This window comes from Scleropages formosus, chromosome 5 (assembly GCF_900964775.1).
Source record: "Scleropages formosus chromosome 5, fSclFor1.1, whole genome shotgun sequence".
In the NCBI taxonomy this organism is placed as follows: domain Eukaryota; kingdom Metazoa; phylum Chordata; class Actinopteri; order Osteoglossiformes; family Osteoglossidae; genus Scleropages; species Scleropages formosus.
This window is the reverse complement of record NC_041810.1, coordinates 23,341,820-23,364,001: the sequence shown is the minus strand read 5'-3', so window position 1 is coordinate 23,364,001 and position 22,182 is coordinate 23,341,820. Positions and strand designations below refer to the sequence as shown.

Sequence of the window (22,182 nt, the reverse complement as noted above, 5' to 3'; positions counted from 1 at the left end):
ACTTGAATTAGTCACAGTTGTTAGTGTTTCTTATATGTGCTGAGTGAACATTTGAATTTGAAGCACAGGGTTTTTTTTTAATTTACATTTTTTCAAACGTATAACCTCGTAATGAAGTTCAAAAAATTGTACTAATATTTTAAAAAATCCCCACTAATTCCTACCCTTGTTTGATCCTACAATCTTCTAAAGAAAACTTAACAGTACATATTTTTTATTCATTTGAAAACAGTACCAGTGAAGTAACAGATTATTCTTGCTCTGCTCTTAGTGACTGTGCACGTTTTTATTTTCATGAAATCATCAGTGAAATCAGTACAATCTTTGTACTGTTGTATGTAAAACACATTTTAACGAAGTCCGTTTTTTTTTTAAAGAACATAGTGCGACTAAGCAAAACTGGAGAATTTTTATGTTAACGTAATTTAAATCAATAACTAAGCAAAACCTCATTTACAGAATTACAGATTCTGAGGACCTCTACGGCCGGCGTTCATAAATTAACCTGAGTTGAATTCACACACTGTAAGTTATAAATTAATTTTACACTTATAAATTGATGGACTGAAAATAAATAGATTTACATTTTTTTATTTAGCTGACGCTTTTCAAAGCAACTTCCAATGAACTCTATGTAGTGTTATCAGCCCACACACCTTCACCAAGGTGACTTACACTGCTAGATACACTACTTACACTGGGTCACTCATCCAGGAACACACACACTGTGGGTGAAGATGAACAGCATGTCTTTGGACTGTGGGAGGGAACCAGAGCGCCTGGAGGAAACCCGCGCAGACACGGGGATAACATGCAAACTCCACACACACTGACTGAGCAGGGATCGAACCCACCGTCTCTCGTACCACCAGGTGCTGTGTTACAGCAGCACTACTCGCTAGATAAATACAACTTTGGATATATATTTTAAATGATAAAAAATATATCAATATATCAATATATTCTTATTCGTGCCCTGGTACTACTAGTCTAGTATAGTGTGCAAATCACTTTTCTTGACAGTTAAGGTTTGCCCCTTCTGTATATATATGTGTATATGTATATATATGTTTATATATATATATATATATATATACACTTTACTGTGCTGAAAAATAGAGGAAGGACAATGTACAGTCTTACCTATTACACTCAGAACACAGGAGGAGGAGTGTGTAAGGAATGAGCAACTTTCGGGCTCTCCGTTCTTCTCCAAGTCCCAGGAATAAAAGCATTTTGCAATGATTAATGTAATTTTAATTTTTTTTACAATGTTAAAGAACTATGCAACAAGGTGGATCATTAAGAGCAGAGCATTTAATCATTCTTTCATTTGGCTTTTTTCTCAGGCTTCTTTAGGTAAAACTTAGTCCCAGCTGTGTCATCCAGGGAACAAAGTCCTCCCCTTTTTCTATAGATGTACATCTAGTGTTCAGGTGTACACCTCAGACTTTGGGAAATTTAAAACAGATGCTTTCCAATACTTGCAAAGACACGCTCACATAGGAGCACCTCAGGTTTGCTGCAGCAAAGGTGTTTGAGTGTGTGAGTGTGTCAGGGGTGTTCATTACTATCAAAAACATTTTGTTTATCTAAGCATGAAAGAAGCTGTGCTTGTTACAACTTATTCTGTAAACAAAGAAACTGCCTCTGGCAAATGTTATAACGTATGGATATGTGCCGGTTTGGTCATTTCAATGTCAGAATCATGTGTCTGAAAGATTAAAGCTTTTTCAACCCACAGACGTTGTCTGTCTGCCACCAGTGAATGAATATATGAGCCAAATGTTTGCTTCAGACTATTTCTGTTTAAAGGCCACTGTGAAATGCAGGTCTTAAGTGAAGGGTTTCTTACTTCTCTGATGAGTTCTTCTCCTTGGGAGCAATAAAAGGAAAAGCAGAAATCTTTGGTGGAGGACTGTAGCAATAAGCTTTATGTAAAATTACACGGGTAGAGTGTGTTGACACAATGTCTAAGATTAGTCTTACTCTGCATTATGGTCTACCTCTACATGTTGCAGTCAGAAAACATTTACAGCTTTTATGATATTTTACTTCTCGTTGATTTCTTGCCCAAAGCAGTCTGTTTACGTTATTCATTTAGCTGATGCTTTTCTCCAAAGCAACTTACAATGTTAAGGTTACAATTATTTACCCATTCATACAGATGGGTAATTTTACTGGAGCAATTCAGGGTAAGTACCTTGCTGAAGGGTACTACAGCCAGAGTTGAGGCTCTAACCACTACACTACCAGCTATTCTATTTACACCCATCTTGTATTTCACCTGGACACATCTTCATCTTCTCTCTTACATTTACATTTACATTTATTTATTTAGCAGATGCTTTTCTCCAAAGTGACGCGCATTTTGTAGAAAATACAATTTGTGCGTTACATTAGGAGAAAGAGAGACATAATTGCAGATGTGTGATTCTTAAGTACAATTAGTTTCTTTTTCACCATATGCACCAATGTTCATCACGCAAGTAGTTGCATAAAACTTAGAATATTGACGAATCCTGATCACCTTCCTACTAAATTTTTTTCTTTTTTTGAGATACACAAACATTTACATACAATACAGGAGTAGTGGTTGTGTAAAGGCTTATTCAGGCATGATCGTAAAGTTACAGTGCATGAACATTTACATCTTATGTGAACATGAGATATCAGTGAATCCGGAAAAGGTGAGTTTTCAGACCCTTCTTGAATGTAGACAGTTTCAGCAGTTCCAAGTGAGAGGGGGAGGTTGTTCCACCACAGTGGAGCCACAACCGAGAACCTTGATGCTTTACCTTCGTGTGTGAGACCACCAAGTAGTCAGATGTAGAAGAGCGTAGCAGTCTGGTTGGGGTGTAGTGGATGATCAAGCCTTGTAAATAGTTGGGAGCAGTTCTATTGATGCATTTGTAGGCAATAACCAGGGTTTTAAATTTGATCTGGGCAGCTATAGGATGCCAGTGCAGAGAAACGAGTAGAGGAGATACATGGGAACGCTTCAGCAAGTGAAACACATCTCGAGCAGCAGCGCTCTGTATCAGCTGTAAAGGTTTGATGGCAGTAGCAGGAAGGCCACACAAGAGAGAGTTGCAGTAGTCCAGACGGGATGCCACCATGGCCTGGACAAGTAGCTGGGCAGAGTCAGTTGTGAGGTAATTACTCACTCTCTTATTCACACTGATAAATGCTACAGCCCTCCTTGCTGGGCAGTGAGTTCTACTGTATGCTGTCACTATACCAGTAGACTCTGCCACAGCCTCGAGTACCTGATCATGGTGCCAATGATGGCAATATTCACTCAGCACTCTTCTTCAGCTGCTGAGTGAGGGTTGGAGGGGGTTACAGAAGAGGACGTGCCCCTGGACGTCATGAGCATGGCGAATCAACCATTTGAGCAGGTTAAATGGACTTAGCAGTACCTCATAGACTGCCTAGGTCAAGAACTTAAACAATAATGCCTGTGTTCAAGCACTCTGTGTTACTGCGTGAGAAGAGCGCTTTATAAAAATAAATTGAATTGAACTGAAATTGAATAATGTGAAAAATTCATGAAGCTATGTTCTTAAATTATCTAGAATATGTGGTGTTTTTCATGGTCCTTGTCTTTCTTTTTCACCAAGCTGCCCAAGTGTATATATAACTAAAAGATCTCAGTCATGGTCACTTTTTGTGCATCAGACCTCCTTAGGCTGTGATGGATTCATCTACAGCCATCACAGGTGACTGTTCACTAAAGCAACTGACCTCACAAACTAGGTTTGTTGAACAAGAATTAGGTTCTTTTCACTTATCATGCAGAAATTACCGCAAGGGAAAGGAGGAATCCTTTCAGTTCTCCGGCACTGAACCAACTAAGTGAACGCTCCTTTGCTTTGCCTTGGCAGCAGTTTTGCCTTCAAGGAGTGAACCTTAAGTGAAATGGCTCCACTAGTACCATGATGTCTGAACTCCTCCACATTGCTTTCAGCCTTTCACTTTTACAAGTTATTAGAGGATAAAAATCTTGGTCTTTTTTTTCTTATTTTCATATGTATAGTCCTCTCTAAATGTCTGAAAGGATGAAAATCATGTGTGGTATGTAAATCATTCAGCTCACCAGGTTTTACTGATGGAGTTCAGTTTTTCTCTGAGGTTGTGATGGAAAAGAATGTTTGGGTGGCTGTCAGTCGTCATTAAGTGATCCTGTATGTTTTCTGAAAAAGGCTTTTGGTAAACTGTGGAGAAGAAGCATCACTTGTGCTTCAGTCTCTCCTCCCTTTGGTAATCTGTCATTGATACCATAAATTGAATCAAAGGGAAGGTTTGTCTTTCTCTTCTTTTCTTACCAGAACAGAAGGTACCATAGCTTGACTGAATAGTTTCCACCTCAGTTAGGCTGATGATTTAGCTACGAGCAGATGGCTTTACCCTTGGGCAAAGTAATTAAACTGAACAATCAACAGTTATCTGGCTGTGTAATTGCAAAACAGTATAACCTTGTGAGCTCTATAGGCCTTTTGGGGCCTCTTCCAGTAAAACCTCTAATAGTATTTCTTTTGGGTCATGGGTATGTAGACAGGGATGATGAAGGTGTTCAGTGCAAGCCAATTTAATTTTTTTATAGAGCGCTCTTCTTTTTTATAGAGAGCTCTGCATGTAATTTGTAACCCGTGCACAAGGTCCTCTATTTTCCAGGGCATGAGATGATAGAGCAGGATTATTAGTGGTAACGTCTCCTAAGTGGGAGCATCATCCATCAGCGGTCATGCCTCGGATTTGCACATCACTTGTGTCCCATATCTGCACCCCCAGCTGCATTCTGGGCTGTGACCTCACAACAGTTTGAATCTTTGAGAAGTTATCACATAGTGCTCAGAAGTGTTGGGATAATAACATACGTAGGGTGAGGGGGGATGAAAGAGAAGTGTGCAAATACTTGTGACTGAATGCTCTTTCAAGGGCAGCTTGGTGGTGCAATGGGTAGGACTGTTACTTCAGAGCTCCTGAACTGTGGGTTCTAATTCAGTTCAGTGTCTGTGGAGTTTGCATGTTCTCTCTATGTTCACTTAAGGAGTACATGACATTGTGTCTTGTGCTTCTGGGACAGGTTCCAAACCCCTGTGACCCTGCATTAATTGACAACGGAGAGATGAAGTGCTGGTTACTCGTGGAAAAAGCCACTTGAACATTTCGGATACTTTGATGGAGGATGTTTCTGTGTAAGCTAATTGTCTTCAATTCATGTAGGAGGATATGAGTAGTGTGGTTCTGGAGAGGGTGGGTGCCCCCTTTCCCCTGGAGACAACAGAATACGCAGATATGACTTAATTTCTTTTGTTCTAAGAAAAACAAGTGATCTGGAGTATATATCCCTGCTCTGGAAGTGCTCTCACAGAGCTACACTTTAATGAATGTTGAACACAAGCATTCAGAGAAGGCTGGTCTTATATGATTTCTTTTTTTTTTTTGGATGTGTAAAGTAATTCCCCTTCATTCAATTATCAAAGACTTCTTGGTGTGTTTCTACAGAGATGGACTGAAGAAATTAAGATTTTGCATTGAAAGAAAAACAAACCAATCTGTAATTACGAAATTCCAGCGGAGGAGAAAAGTGTTTTTACAGCTGCTGCAAAACTGTTGAAATTTTCATGTTTAAAAAGCATCAAGTTAAAAGGGAAATCATGAAACTCCCAGCTTAAATTAGATGGCTTATTGAACATGAACTGATAATATTAATTCAGGTGAGAACATGCAGAATGGATGCAAAGGCCAAATAAAAGAGTGAAGTTAAATAAAGACTTATAGCTACTGTTATGTTACATGGTCCTGAAAATCACAAAACAAGTGACCTTTTCACCCCATACCAGTACTATTGTCTTGTTAGTATTTGCAGTACACTGGTAGCATCCTTTAAGTTGAATCTTAGGAGCTAAGTGACAGTTCTTTAAAACTCAGAAGGAGAGCATGTGATGCAAACATGATGCACTGATAGTACAGTCAACCTTCAAAAAGTTAGCTGGTAGTGTAGTGGTTAATGCTACTGCCTTTAGACCTAAAAGTTGTAGGTTGGAGTCTCACCTCTGGCTGTAGTACCCTTGCAGAAGGTACTTACCCTAAATTGCTCTAGTAAAATTATCTAGCTGTATAAATGGGTAAATAATTGTAACCTTGACACTGTAAGTTGCTTTGAAGAAAAGTGTCAGCTAAATGTAAAAGCATTATTCTTCTTTCAGACATCTTAACCATGACAGTTCCTCTTGAGCCCTGTTGGGACACTCAATGTGATAAGATCTCAACCCAGTTATATACTGATGGAACGTCATTCTTTTGTATTGTTTTTTGTTGTGAAGGGCTGTGTGTGTTGTCCCTTGTGCTGTGACATTACAGTCATCTGCTGTCTTACAATGGTAACTTGTTTCCAAGAAAACAGCTTGTCAGGTAAATTCTTGTGAATTGAAAACACAAAGTACTTTCAATGGTAAAACACTTTACATGTTCCTGAGCCTGAAAAAATTGCCCCACTTCTGCTAAAATATCTCCAAATCCCATAACAAAGGACACTATAACTTCAATAGTTGGCAGTAGTTCTAGTAACGCAACATACTGTAATAAGGGAGTTTCCGTTCATTAATTACTGTGCAATACTGTATGTGTGTCTACCTGCACTTGTACTTATTATGTACTGTAGTCTTATGAAAGCATGGGTTTCTACCAGATGTGTGTGTTTGTGTTATTTTCAGTTACTCTGGTACAGACATAAGGAAAAAACTGTTTCAAAAGTAAATCCAAATTCAGTCCTCATAAAGATGAAGAAATGCCCTGTAAGACGAAGTAGAGGTGTTAATTGAAACTTCTTGTAAAGATGGATTTTTGCAATTCGAATGGGCATATTTCAGGGATGACTGTATTGTCTCAATTATACAATGTTTCCTTTCACAGAAAACATACATGAATGGGCTGTGACCTTCTTCAGAACAGCTTGCCATAAACACAATGATGGTCATGCCATAATGATTACAGAAGGAAGTTTTTAGAACTACTTTCACAACCATGTTTTGTCAGAGTGCGTGATATCACCTGCACATCTCAGCATGCAGCCAACTGGATCTGTCTAGTCCATTAACACTGAATGACTGGTGTGATGAATAGTTCACCTCTGAACCAAGCTGCACTTCAACAGCTGGATTTGCTGGCCTGTTTCTTCTGCTGATCCCAGAATTTTTAACAACGGCAAATGTTGGCAATAATTCCAAGACCAGAGCGGGCAAGGAGGATGCAGTGAACTCATACTCAGCACTGGCTTTGAACCCCAGCTATTTGTTTCAATCCATCTTTGAAGATTTTATTTTTCACCGTTCATTTTCCCCCCACCTTCCTTCTCTGGACTGCAAAATGGTGCCAGAAATACTTTCTTGAATCCACCAGGCCTTTTCTTAGACCTTGCATTGCCAACATTTCCCAATGGTTCCCAAGGTCTCTGGTACTGTCTGCCATAACTCCATGGGCATCATTCTTGAAATGTCAGAGATAAGCCCAGCAGATACCTTCCAAAAGAATACTTTCACACATTTTTCAATATTAAAAATAGCATTGACTAACTATGGAAAGCACAAGGAATTTTAGTCCTGTCTAACTAAGGTAAAGTTTTAATTACACTTCTTTGGTAGAAACTTTCTGTAGTTTGAATCTGTTCTGCAAAATACAGATCAAGCATAACAATTTCTCTAATAATTCAAAGAAATGACCCATTTAATTTAAGGATAAACACTACATCTGCCTTACCCGACAGATCATTTTAGACTTGGAGAGGCTTGATCTCTGCCAATTTGATATACAGCGATCACTAAAATCTGCTAGAACAGATTTTGGGTTGGACCACTGGGGCTTGTAAGTGTTTCTCTGAGAACAGTTCCTGACTCATGCGTGGCACACAGTCTTGAAGTGTTCCCATAAAGAACTGCAGTGAGTCTCCTCCATCTCTCGAGCTCCAGAGTGCCTTCAGATGGTCTCATGCCTTCCTCCTCAATGTTCTCCTCAATGAGGCAAAAAAGCAGTTTACACACGCCTCATGTGTGACTGCATGTGAGAACCCCCATCAGTACTCCATGTCAGAGGGAATGAAGATGTGTCGCTGTTTTGTAAATCTGACCTTCTTCCAACCAGCTCTACACTGTGCAAATCAGTTTTATTTGGAAAATGTCGTTCTGGGCTGATATCGCTAAACATGCCCTTTGTCACAGTAATCATAGTTTCATTGTGTAGTTAATACTGTTATCCAGAACAACTTACAATTTGTTATAATAAGCAAGGTATTTTAATGAGGGCAGTTCAGGTCAAATACCTTGTCAGGGGATAGAACAGCAGGTCTCCCCTTAACTAATCTTGAAGTTGAAAGTCTGTATTCTTACTCATTGTGCTCCATTTACTTTCAATGTATTTAATTTTGTTCCAACGCATCTTGCATTGATTTAACCATTTCTACAGCTGGACACTATTTACTGGAGTAATTCAGGGTAAGTACCTTGTTCAAAGGTACTATACCAGGATGTGGGATTCAAACTTGGGTTCTTTGAGCAGAAGGTGTTAGCTGTACCCATTAGAGTACTTTCTGGTCACATACAACTGGAACTCCAGGAAAACCATAAACATGTCCTTTGCTTCTGTTTTTTTTTTTTCTTTTCTTTTCTAACTGCATAAATTGATTGAATTGACATCTGAATTGATATTACCACATCTAACTGGAAAGGAATTCTCACTTTCAATGAAAAACACAAAACCTCCTTCAGAGCTATGCAGAAGAAATGAACACTTGAGTCAATGATTAGAGGAAAAAGCTTGAAGTTTATTGACTGTACCACCCTAATGACATTTATGTTCATCCATAGCAGATAAAGCATATGCCTGCTGCAGGGATTTCTGAAAACACCGCCTTATTCTGGACAGAAGTTGGATACAGTTCGAACATCCAGAATTTTTCACTGGGAGTAAACTGACCGGTTAATGTTTCATAGAAAATAAACAAAACAGGTTTGTTGTGTCCAGTGTGTTACATGATTTAGCTATTTCTAGTATTATGTCCCCATTGGCCTAAAGGACTCTGCAGCACAAATAATGCTCTTATCTCCGTGTTCAAAGAAGCTGCGAGGCTGTCTGTCCCTTAAATACTACTGTGTAAGTGTGTGTGTGTTTAACAGATGTTATTTATTGCAAATGTAGTGATCCCCTGCAGATGTGGACTACACTTCAATTATGAGTAGGTGAAAGTCAACACACAGCTTGGTGTTTTATTCTCTCGGTTCAGGCTTTTGAGTTGTTGTACAGAAGTGCCAAGTTGTTTCATATAACATTTGTTCTCATAGCCCATAAGATTTAATTATGCCATGGGATTTAACTGCAGTCACACATTTTAATATGGGGTTTAAGTTTTGCTAGGATTGTCGATTTCAGGTTGGCATTTCTGAAACATACCTTTCGGTTTTTCTCCAGTTTTTACAGCAGCGTTACCCACACATCGCAGAGACACCTCAGCCAAACATACCTGCTTTTGTTGCTCTTTTTGCTTATTGAGGTGTCCCCTATAAAGGCGCCACTTCAGTCCACTTTGACAGTTGAAGTTGTATTAAACCCTAAAGAATGATACTGAAATGTTACTATAGCGCAAATGTTAAACCCGATCACCTTGTTCTATGCTTGCGTAATGTGGGATTAAGTGGGATCCTTGCCTGGATCTACTGCTTTCATCTTGCTTGAGGAAGAATAGCCTGGAGACACAGCCTGCAGTGGCCTTGTAGTCATATTGCTGTCCTTTTTCACAACTCATTTCTTAAGACAATTAGAGCCTTTGATAATGGCAAAGGGCAATAATCTAGTGGAATATTTTATTTCATCTTTGGTAAAAGGAACCACTTTGTGATATATGCAATTTGATTTATTTTTATAATAAAAGAATTTCACAGCAGGGGTTTTCCTGTGTAGAGCTTTTCAGTAAAGGTGCTGTAGATGGGCTTCCTAAGTCCTTACATCCAGCTGTGGTGATTCTTCACACTATGTAGTTCCTATTCAGAAATAGACAGTGATGTGATATCAGTTTTGTCACGTGGGCAATGGAATACAGTGTGCAAAAGGTTCAGATCCCTGGAGAAGGTACTGCTGTTGTGTGCTGAGTAAATGGATAGTAATAAGAACATTTGAATGGTCTTTCAAATGGAGGTTGCATTACCTGAGTCATGCCACTCTCCTGATGCCTTGTATAATGCAAAAAAAGTCTCAAATGCATTCCAGTCCTTCCTATGAGTAATACAGTTCTGTAACCTAGAATCCTCCCTCAGGGCTTTAGACAAATGTACGAAGAAGCAGGGTCTTGTAAACCATCAAAATAATTAGGTAAAAACTTTTGATACTTTAGAAAGAACTGTGCAATCTGGCTTTATAACAATAGCTCTTTTGTTTGTAGTTCTAGAAGTCACAACTATTTTTTTTATACAAAAACCTTTTTTAGTGTTTTTGAATAGCCGAGGAATGTGGCACAGCAGGTTTCATCTTTTAGCACCACAGGTTAGCAATGCAGTTTTACTGGTGGAACTTCATTGTGATAAAAAGAAAAAAAGCTACGAACATTGCACAGAACATTGGCACTTTTGGTACTTGCAATTATATGGTACAAAGAAAGTTGCTTTGTGCTAGACTTGACTAAATTACTTTTTGCATATGTTTCTGGGTGCAGCTGGTTTCACCAAAAAAGGTGTTCAGCAGAACAAAAAAGCAGAAATTAAAACAAGCACAAAGCAACCAAACAAAAGCAACAGGAAAATGGCCCGTGCATCACAAACTTGGGTCCATCTGAAGGACCCCCCCGCTCCCCCCCCGCTCTTTCTCTTCACTTCCCAAACATCCCTCCAGTCTCTCTTCCCAAGTCCTTGGACCAACTGCTTAAGATCCCAGTTAGATCCTCAATGGAAGCAGCTGGTCCATATTACTCCAGAGACACAAGGCAGGGACAGCAGTAGGGAGCTATCTATCAACTCAACCCCATCCCAATGTGAAGCCCAACAGCCCATATATGTTGAACTGTGAAACGTAGTGTGAAAGGTTGCTGGTTATCCTAAACTGAAAGTCTTCCTTGAAGTTCTGTGTCACTCGTGTGTGTTTCTTGTACCTTTCTTCTCCTTGCTCTCCTGCATCTTTGACCTGGATAAGACACGATGTGAATATGCCTTTTCTGTAAAAGGGCTAAAATGCTTGCCTGTTATGGTCTCCCCTGCTTTTTTGCCGCAGGCAAAGTAGCCATAATGTCTCCATTCCCTCTTCTCTCTGCAGCGACCTCAGCATGAACAGTCTGGCCCCGTTGACTGCCGGAGCCCTGGCTGAATTCCGTTTCCTGGAAGAGCTGTGAGTACGGCCACAGGGGCTGCTGGATAGGGGGTGGCTCTGGGTCTTCACAACAGCAGCCTGACTGTTAGAGCCGCTGTGAGGTCAAATGGATCCAATCAAAATCAGTGAGAGCCAATCAGCAAGGAAACCCTGTCATTACACATGGTACAAGGGACATTTCTGGTCCTAGACATGCTTGCAAACCTGGTATGGGGTCAAAAGCTGTAAGAATTCTCACTTCAGTCCCCTTTTTAATGTTTTCTTTATGAAAAAGAGCGGTTTGCAATTTTGTGGGACCTGGTAAATAAAACCCAGGATATTAAACTGGCAATGCTTTGCTCCTATTCTGACTGAAAGACACATGCAGAGTCTGATCCCAAGCTGGGTTAGGGATTATGGGGGTGTTGAATTGTGGTGTTTCTTGACACCCATGGACAGACTCGTGGGAAAAACCAATGCTGACAATTGAATCCACATCGACAGCTTATTTGCCATCGTGGCTTTGAACTTCAGAGTGCCTAGGACTTCATAGTGTCCATTGTAAACCATGGCTGAACCTTCTGGGAGTGCTCCCATTCCCTGCAGTGGCCTCTCGGTCAAATTAAAGTGTTTCAACGCAGGGTAAACGCAGTGCTAAGCGACTAGGTGCACAAAAGGAAGTAATTCATAGTTGCAGATTTACTGTAGATATGTTCTGAAAGAACATGTGTTGTTCTGGGCAGATCAGGATCAGTTTGGGTTGAGTAGCATTATCTTCAAAGCTGGGTAATGACTTCTGGAAAGAACTTTTTTTGCTGGTGTGTTAAAACCGGCCCCCGATTCTGTATGCCACCATCATGGTCCAACACAACGTTGTCCTCAAGGTACCCATCCTGCCCACCATACAGGAATATAGGGCATTCTGGACTGTGGTAGGAATTTGGTGGAAACTGAATCATTAGACAGAGAGAGAATCTGAACTTGCCTGGTTTTTCTGTCTACAGTTCTCTCAGTAGGGGGGTGTGGTGGGTTTAGCCAGGTCCTGCTCTCTGGCAGGTCTGGGGTTTGAGTCCTGCTTGGGGTGCCTTGTGACGGACTGGTGTCCTGTCTTGGGTGTGCCCCCTCCCCCTCCCCCTCCAGCCTTGTACCCTGCGTTGCCGGGTTAGGCTCCGGCTTGCTGCGACACGCGCTTGGGGCAAGCGGTTTCAGACAGCATGTGTTCTGTCAATCGGTTGCACATGAACTTAAATATTTCTGTTTGCAAATGTCTTAATCATGTCCACACGAAAAGTGGAAATGCAGAGTTTCAGTCTCTTTTATGAAGTGTGCTGGGCATTAGAAAGATGAGTGTGGTTAATTGATGCTGAGCTGGGGCTAATTAGTCAGAAGCCAGCGCTGCACAAATCTCAAATTTTTAAATCCCACGTATTAAATCGAAAGGTTAGAAGAGTTTTACAAACCCACAAGAGCTGTCACTTGCTAATTAGGCAATATAGCAAATGCTTTTGCCAAAGTTTACACTACCAAACAAATGGATTTGTGGCTCAAGCAGGATGCTGAGTGGCACAATTTCTCCACTTTAATTGCATTCTGTTCTGCCAGTAATTAAAAACGCAAATGGAGGTCATCTTCCTTTTGTCTAAACAGATGAATCATTTTGGATTCACAGTCCAAAAAATAAACAGAACCAGTCCATGTTCTGCTGGTTATTTCTTTGTGCACTTTTTATTTACACATTTTTATCCTTCTGTCTATCTAGCTGGAAATTCCTGAGAAATTAGCAAATTAATCTCCCAAACAATTTCTGTTTCTTGGTGAAGACCATCTCCTGACTTTCAGGGACATATAACCGATATTTGAGCTTGTTTGGCCTCTCCGTCCCCAGGGCCTCCTTCACCATTTGCACTGTCCGGGTGATATTCCTCACCAGTGTGCCACAAACAACCATCCATCATGGGTAGTTGCACATTTGTGAGCACCCTGTGTCCTGTTTCCCAGGGGAGAGAGGAATTTAGCGCTGCCCTGTGGTCCGTCACTCTGGGTCTAGTATTGAGTGTTGTGGAAGGGCAAGTGGGTAACCCTTGTGAAGGAACACCTGGCTGAATTGTCATGAAATAAAACTAATTTACACAGCTGGGCTGAAGCTAGAGTTTTAAAGGTCATGTAACCCAAGGCAGATGCAGAGCAGTGCTCCAAACTAGGTGAAAGCTTGTGAGCCATGCATTACTGGCATTTACCAGCTGGTATCATAGTGGGAGGGGGCGCGGTGGCGCAGTGGGTTGGACCGGGTCCTGCTCTTCAGTGGGTCTGCGGTTCGAGTCCCGCTTGGGGTGCCTTGCGACGGACTGGCGTCCCGTCCTGGGTCTGTCCCCTCCCCCTCCGGCCTTACGCCCTGTGTTACCGGGTTGGCTCCGGTTTCCCGTGACCCTGTATGGGACGAGCGGTTCTGAAAATGTGTGTGTGTGTGTGTGTGTATCATAGTGGTTAAGACTCAAAATCAGCCCTGTTGTTGTACACTTGAGAAAAGTGCTGAACCTGAATTTCTTCTGTGAAGCTTGTATTTCCCACATGAATTTGTTTCCAGAAATTGTAATTTTAAACAGCTTTCTGGTTACTTGTATGTAAATTTCAATTTAGTAGGAATATTTAGTGGATGTTTGGATTGCAATCAGATGCTGGTGTAGCACTGAAGAGCCTTGCCACTCCATTGTTCATTGTAGGGAATGCTGATGCCATGGCCCTTGCCCTGGAGGACAGGATAGGAAGAGCGTCACAAGAACTTCTCATCTGTTAGCACCTACTACTGAGTTGTATTTGAACTGTTTCTTTTTCACAGTTAAATTGACTCCACATGTCAAGAAAAACTGATTTTTTTCCTTTGCTTTCTCCTCCCCCATCCTCTCCAGGCGGCTAGCAGGAAACGGCCTGACCCACATTCCCGAAGGTGCCTTCTCCGGCCTTGGGGGTCTCAAAGTGTTGTGAGTACCTCTCTCCTCATCTCCCATAGGTGTAATTTCAGGGTCCTCTGCCACTTGTGTTACCTGTGTGGCCTTCAAACAAGTGATTCACAGGGATTTTCCATTTTGTAAATTTATACACTACTACCTGAAAATTGTGTGTTAATGTAATTTGAAGTTCTGATTTCATACTTTATGCTTCAGAGCTTAAATTCCACACTTGTTTTGAATTGCAAATTGTGAACTTTTGTGGTCAAGTTCATCTATCAGAAAGCCTTTGGATCCCCTGTTATGTGCTCAAAGTAATGGCTTTCTGAAACTTTGAGTGGTACACTCAGTCCTCATATAACATTGTACAATGAAAAACCACTACAATGTGGCTTATGAAACCATATATCCTTTTGTTAATAAAATCAGCTTAATATTCAGCACAAATGCACTTATTTCCAGTACAGTCTGTTTTATTCCAAGAGTAGGAAAAGAGTTGGTACAAAAAGAACAATTAACTTTGCTCAATTACCTTTGCTGGTGTTACTAGTGATGCCAATCACAGCTGTTTAAAAGGAACAATTCCTACTCAGTGCAACCAGGTTGCTGTGCGGCTTTCAGGCTACCTTTTGCACACTGGTACAAAATAGTTCAATGAGGGAAACAATAAAAATGATTATTAAACGAAGGCCAGGTGCCTATTTTGTGTTTTTTTTAAGCAATTAGTTTAACTCAGGTCATGGGCAGCACGCTTATGGTGCAGTTTTCTGGCTGTCCTGCAAACTGGTATAAGGACAATTACATAAAAAAAAGTTAAAACAAAACATTTAAACCACAATCTTTAAAAACAGGTAAGAGGACTGTTTCAGGTCTTTTCTGTGTTTCCTCTCGTGAGTATGTCTGCAATATATTCATTTAGCTGACAAACACCAGACTCACCTCAGATGGATGCTGTAATTGTGTCTCCCAGGTTCAAAAAAGGGATAGTTTAGAACCCTGATAATGAACATATGCTGCACTCCGGAGCTGCTGCTGAAAAAAAACCTTTCAGTAGTAATACATTTCAATGCTGCTAGCGTAGTGGTTAGAGCTACTGCCTCTGGGTCTAAAGGTTGTAGGTTTGATCCCCACCTCTGGCTGTAGTACCCTTGAGAAAGGTACTTACCCTAAATTGCTCTAGTAAAATCACCCAGCTGTTTAAATGGATAAATAATTGTGAACTTAACATTGTAAGTTGCTTTGGAGAAAAGTGTCAGCTGCATGAATAAATATAAATGAATAAAAAAAGAGGGAAATGGAACACTTGCTGGTAAAGCACTTTTTTTCAAAATGAGAACCAGAGTTTAAAACTCCAGGTGTCCAGAAATAGGTTAAAGCAAAAGCTTTCCTAAAAAAACTATGAGAAATAAAAAAGAAAAGTATAATAACAAGACTCTACCTTTCTCTGTTACTACAGGGTTACTAGCACTCAAACCTTGTTTATAATATTAAAATATCTTTGAATAGTATATCGTAATATATTACAAATTCGCTTTTGATAAAAAAGAGCTCTTCTCTCCACTGGAAGCCAAGTTGTCAGCTATTATAATTTTAAAAATGCAATAGTATGTCTTCATACTAAAGAGTATTTTAAAATCAGGTTTGGAGTTTACAGTATTCCCATTTCAAATAAATGATATTTGAGCGTAAACAATTACAGTCATTCATGTATGTTTCCTGTGCATGAGGGTCTAAAACCCATCTAGTCCTCAATTCCAGGAGTGTGTCCGATGCTCAAAATAATTGTTGAAGAGTGTGCTGCTGATGGCAACATTTCTCCTGAAAGTGCTCCTTATGAGAATAAAGTTATTGTGATCAGGGGCCATGTCAATAGAGGGAGTGGCATAAACCCAGGGCTCAAGATGCCTCTTCTTACACTGACAGTGAGACAGTCCTTTTATGGGGTAAAACATGCTGCCGAATGGAACTGCTCACCCATCACATTGATTCAGAAAAGCTTTGGGTTCTCAGGATGCACAGGGAACGACTCCAGCTGCTTGTTCCTCTCAAGGAAAGAGTATACGTGTTTTTACTCTACTGCATTGCTGTCCTGTGTATTGTCATGGAGAGTTTTAATTGTGGTTATGGCATTAGAGGCTATTGGCAGACTGGTTGTATTCATGGTGCAGATTAAAGTAGTCAGAATATAGCCTTCTTATGGTAAAAATTGTTGCCCAATCAAAGCTGGGAGGACTCATTGTTTTTTCTAGAACCAAAACCTACGCTGTTTAGGTGTTCATGTTTGATTTTGTTTATGCTTCCAAATGTTTACATGTTCTTTTCTAATTGAGTTGATTTCTTTTTTTTTTTTTTTTTTTTTTTTTGATTTTCTTTCAGTGTTAGTGTGGTCTTAAGTAAGCGTTTCTCTTTTGTCTCTTCTGGCTTCACATACAGAATGTTGCAGAACAACCAGCTGCAGCGGGTCCCCTGCGAAGCCCTTCAGAACCTCCGGAACCTGCAGTCCTTGTGAGTCCAAATGACAGCCTTCATTCCGTCTGTCAGCAAGAATCTCCAGCCATCAAAACCCAATCATTTAGGTTGGGCCACAGTTACTCCAGCATTGTCCCTCTCTTTCAAAATGGCCCCAAGCATTTAATTACTATCCATATGACATAAAGGACTGGGGCTTCAGAAAAAAGCAGGAAAAAGAAGTGTCATGTAAAGCGGTCTTGAGGAAAGCACACCTTTGATCGCTATAAAAATACAGGAAGGGGAACGATAAAGGCACTGAGTCCACATTGCCATACAGCATATGCAAGGTGAAATCGATGGTCTCAGCTTTTTTCTCAGACAAATGCTAAATTTGTGAGTAAGATTGTCAACCGTATGGGAACGCAGTCTGTTCTTAGTCACACTGTGTGAACAGACCTCTGATTGTTGCAGCCTGATATTCACACACGCGTATGGATGTCCCACAGAAACATGACAGTTATTTTGTCTTCTGATGATGCCCCCTGAATGGGCTGAAGGCTGAAGGATACCTTGATGTGGAGATGAGTGAGAGAAAGGTATCTTGTGACATTTAATGTGGGGTTTAGTGTGGGAGTGAGGGTTAGGGTATGAATAGAGGTACCGTGGGAATATTGTGAAGAATTACAATGAATTCTGGTGAAAGAGATTTTATCATTTTGTCCTTTTAAATTAAATAAGGACATGTTTCAAAACATAAGAAAGACATGAAAACATAACTGTAGAATTCCTATTGAGAGCTGTTTGGCTCATTTTGACAATTGTTTTTTACAGCTTGTTGAAAGCGTATAATCATAATGGTTGGTATGGGGAGAAAGTGCTCATATATGTGAAGTGTTTTCACACAAACAGACAGTTTGATAAGTGAAATAGGGAAAGCAAGTAGAATAAGGTCTTGCCTGTTGAGGAAAGGGACTTAACCAGGAGTTCTGGATTGCATGGAAAAAGAAAACATTCTTGAAGACAATATTTTTCCCTTCATTTTGCACTGTCTTTGTCTTCTCAATTAGCTTAATTTTACTTTAATTTCCACAGAGCACAGAGCAGAGACCAAACGACTGACCCAACTAATGACTGGATTGATTCTGCTGGCTGGATTTCACTGTCCGCATCTGTTTTATTTACAGGGCAAATTCCTCTTGAGGTACTGGGGGCCTTGTTTGAATAGGGATAGAAATCCTTTGCCTGGATACCTTTTTTCACTGCCTTTTTAAACTAAACTTTTGCTGTAGTCTAAACTAACTCTCCTATACTGTAGTCCCAGTGCAGTTTTACAGTATGCCTTCAGTATGTAATCTGTCTTCTGAATGTGATTCTGTTGGTCCTCCTTATATTATTAGAATTAATGTTTATTTAATTGATGTTTTTTCCAAGGCACCTTAGAAAGACAGATAAATGTATGCCAGAACAATGTAGGATGAGATTCAGTTAAATTCAAATCAGTTTCTTTCAATCAAGAGCTCTTCACAGCAGAGTGATGCAGAGCACTGAACAATAGATATAAGCAGGACAGTTACAAAACGGTAAAAATTTATGTCTGAATTGGTCAGCCAGCTGGCAACTGAGGAGAGGAAAACAAAAATCTCCTGGCCAGAAAACGGGAGAAAAAAATCTTGAGGAGGTGGGTGGTTCTCATTTAATTGGAACAGCCGGTAGTGTAGTGGTTAGAGCTACTGCTGTTGCACACAAAGGTTGCAGGTTTGATCCCCACTTCTGGCTATAGTACCCTTGAGCAAGCAAGGTACTTACCCTAAATTATTCCAGTAAAATTACCCAGCTGTGCAAATGGGTAAATAACTGTAGGTAGACAAACACTAATTTAGAGAAAAGTGTCAGCTAAATGAATAATTGTAAATGTAGTTAGTTAGTCTGAGAAATACTTTCATTTAATATCCCCACTGGGACTGAGACATCTGGCCTTCCTGTGTATTCTGTGTTCTTCCTTTTTTCTCATAATACTGGACTACAGCACCTGGTCATCTCATTATACTGTATAATGCAAGTGTAGTGCAAATTTTCAGTTATGCCAAAAGCTTCTAAACAGTACTTGTGCTTTTTTTGACTACCAGCGGAGCAGTCGGAACAAATGACATTCTTATATCTACACTCTCACACACACACACACACGCTCTGTGTAAGAGCTGAACTTGCTCATGAGGACCCCATTCCCCAGAGTGCCTTGACCCTGATGTAGATGCAGCTCAGACGTGTGCCTCAAGATAAACATCGATCAGAGCCGTTTACGAGTAGCAGCTTTGGGTTTATGCATCTCATTAAGTTTGTTCATGTTTACCAATGAGTAGAGTGCGTCACTCTGCCCACCACAGAGCCCAATGTATATTTCAACACAGGCACTAGGAAATCACTACCATGCCACCCAGGAACGCACAGACCTCCCAGTCATGCCCTCCCAGTAGGAATAACTAACCCCTCCCACAATGTCCTGACGTAATATTTCCTGGTGTTCGCAGTAAATACAGTCGTCTAAGTAGAAATTAATCCTAGTGTAAATGTAAACATATCAATAATGGAAGCATGTGTGCTGTCCTCCTGCATGCACATGACAGTGATGCTTGGGTTCTGGCTGCTGCCCACTGAAACACAGATGGTACAGTGGCTTTGTGAGAAGAACAAATCTCCTGCCCTCATGAAAGGCATCCCTCACCTTCTTACGGTTTATTCGCTTTAGTTGCTTTCCAGATTTAGTCCACTTCAGTTGCTTTGAATACAGAGCAAATTACAAAGTGTTCTTTTTTGCATTTTGTCCATTTTTACAGTTGGCTGTTATTAGTAGTCCAGTTCAGGTGGAGAACGTTGCTCAAGGGCACGGCAAAATCTGAAGTGAGATATAACCTGCAGCACATAGCTCAGGGTGATGGGGTATGTGCTGGTCTGCAGGAGGGGGAAAGATGCAGGGACAGACTGATAACAGTGATGCAAAGCAGCTGCTGGTGGTGAGGGGTAAGAGGAAGGGGGAAGGGTGGTTGAATAGTGCAGCGCTTTGAACCTTAACAGTTTTCTCAGTTGCTCCTCTCCTCTGTATCCCTTACTGCACTTTCCCTCAAAATCTAGCCTCATCCACTTTTACCTCGTTTTACTTCCACTTCCAGATTCATCATGTTATTTGAAGCTGTAACACAGATGCTGAAGGAGCACTGCTAGACTCAGCTGTTATATACTGAATTCTGTGTTTCTGGAGAACTATCACAAGACTTGATGCCATGTTTTTTGCTTGGTTTTACTGCAATTTATGCTACACATAATTTTTTTTTTTTTTTTCTTTTACTCATCACATACCGTGATGGGCATCTGTGCCACGTGTGTGAAACACCAGCTCTGGCAGGCATCAGTGCAAGAGGTGTGTAAATACACAAAGCGTGTCGGTCTTTGGTGCTGCACCATGTCAGCACCCAACGGCATCGTTTGTGTTATTCCACCCTGGCATTCATTTGCAAGGAGGGAGCCAAGCAAAACACCTCGCTCTGCCACTTTGGAGTGTGAGTGCTAGCTGAAAAGGGTATTTCAAACCATTGCAGTTCTGGAGCCTCACAATAACTTGGGGTCCAGTGGTAAGATTTATTTGTTTCGCTATGGTCCTGGTCTAGGGTATCGTGCATTGATTACACTTGACGTATTACGCATGTGTCACACTGATTTCTACTGGATCAATTGCCCAGCTTCTATTTTAAAAGACTCAGTAGTCATATCTCATGTGGCATTTTAACTTACAAATGTCCAACTTTAGGTTCATTGCATTCGCCTTCATTTTACCAATGCTTAACAATGTTCACAGTTTAACTGAAGCTGTAAAGTCTATGTTTAATACAGTCCATACCTACAAATATTTGGCATTTTTCACTGTTGTGTCAGCACTCACACTGTTGTTTTGCAGAACTTCTGACTCAACTGAAAATATTTATTTATTTCCTTCCTGTTCAGCTTTGGAGTGGATTTTGTCCCTCTAAAGTTATGTGAAATACACAGAACACAAGAGGTCCCATGTATACATGCAATGTAGAAGGGCTCCCATTTCTTTCTCCTTGTATCAAATATGTTGTTCATCGTAGTCCTTCAGAATAACATACATGAGACATACCGGAAAGTTACAGGTGAGAGATTTAAGAATTGTCAAGAACCATAAAGTGTCCCCATCACGAGTCTCTTAAATTTCCAAACAATAAACAGTCTCTGTATAACATTTGGCAATTTCTCATCTCAAAGGGATCATGTTGGACACTGAGGCCAGATTCAGAATATTGCTGCAGTTGAGCGCAACTGGAAAGCCTCTAAATCAAGAATGTGTGTACCGTCAGTGTTGTATCTTTACATTGATCACACCTTGACAAAGTGCAATTAACGTGCAGCTGGTCTCCTTTAAACCTCGACTGACACCACATTGCTTAGTTGTCGTGATCAAGGGTCTGTGTGCTTGTTTTCCAGCCGCCTGGATGCCAACCACATCCACAGTGCTCCACCTGGCTGCTTCCATGGCCTGGTATCGCTGCGTCACTTGTGGCTGGATGACAACGCCCTGACGGAGGTGCCCGTTCAGGCCTTGGCGGAGCTCTCCTCCCTGCAGGCTATGACCCTTGCACTCAACAAGATCCGCCATATCCCTGACCATGCCTTTGCCAACCTCTCCAGCCTGGTAGTCCTGTGAGAACCTTCACCCGCCCTTCTCTTTCAATGTATCCATTTATCATCCCTCCTTGTGACACGTACATTCTTGAGGGAATCAAATCGTGATCTGGCCCTTGTTTTATTCCCTTTTCGTCCGTAACAAGTTATAAAGTTTCCTTGATGCCTGATGGTTTTACTGTCATCTGAGCATAAAAAATGGAGCTTGGGTCTGCAAACTGTAGCCATCATGTGCTCATTTGAATGGGAGTGTATTTTATTGAAATCACATATGTTGGAGGTAATGCCAATTGTGATTCACGGAAGGGGGCCTGTATCTGAGGTTTGAAGTCCTGTTTTGATGGCTCATAGTGCCATGGTTCTTACAGTACATTGGGAGGAGAATTCCACAACAGAGCTTTGCCCACCCTCATGGGAGCTATGAAGGAAAGAATCCCAAGGATCCCAACCCTGCTGCAGCCTACCCCCCACTAACTATTGCACATAGACACACACATGCACACAAAACAGAGAAGTCAAACAAAATAATACTTAGAAATCAGTGCTCTGCTGCTCCCCTCAGCACTGGGTTAGTGTTGAAATTTGATTTTGCTCCTGGGGACTTTCTGGCTCGGCACTGGGGAGTAGTGGAGCTCCTGAAATTAATTTGTCCTGCGACGAGGCACAGAGAGAGCACAGCATATGGAGGCAGCCAACGCCATACTGCTTTCCACAGCCTGTACGTAGGATACAGTCCTGCTCCCAAGTCCAGAGCAGGAGG

The 22,182-nt window shown here is 41.0% G+C and overlaps 2 protein-coding genes across 2 annotated transcripts in view; one reads left to right on the top strand and one right to left on the bottom strand.

The window, feature by feature from the left end:
* ttll1 (tubulin tyrosine ligase-like family, member 1) overlaps positions 1-22,182 on the bottom strand; it is a 917,975-nt gene that overhangs the window by 696,029 nt on the left and 199,764 nt on the right. The window lies entirely within an intron of this gene.
* The window catches only part of LOC108942205 (leucine-rich repeat-containing G-protein coupled receptor 5-like), a 32,309-nt gene that overhangs the window by 514 nt on the left and 9,613 nt on the right, over positions 1-22,182 (top strand). Inside the window, exons 2-5 of the mRNA XM_018765354.1 lie at positions 11,299-11,370; positions 14,238-14,309; positions 16,710-16,781; positions 21,225-21,440. Of these exons, the coding sequence (XP_018620870.1) occupies positions 11,299-11,370; positions 14,238-14,309; positions 16,710-16,781; positions 21,225-21,440 (432 nt within the window). The remainder of the gene's footprint in view (positions 1-11,298; positions 11,371-14,237; positions 14,310-16,709; positions 16,782-21,224; positions 21,441-22,182) is intronic.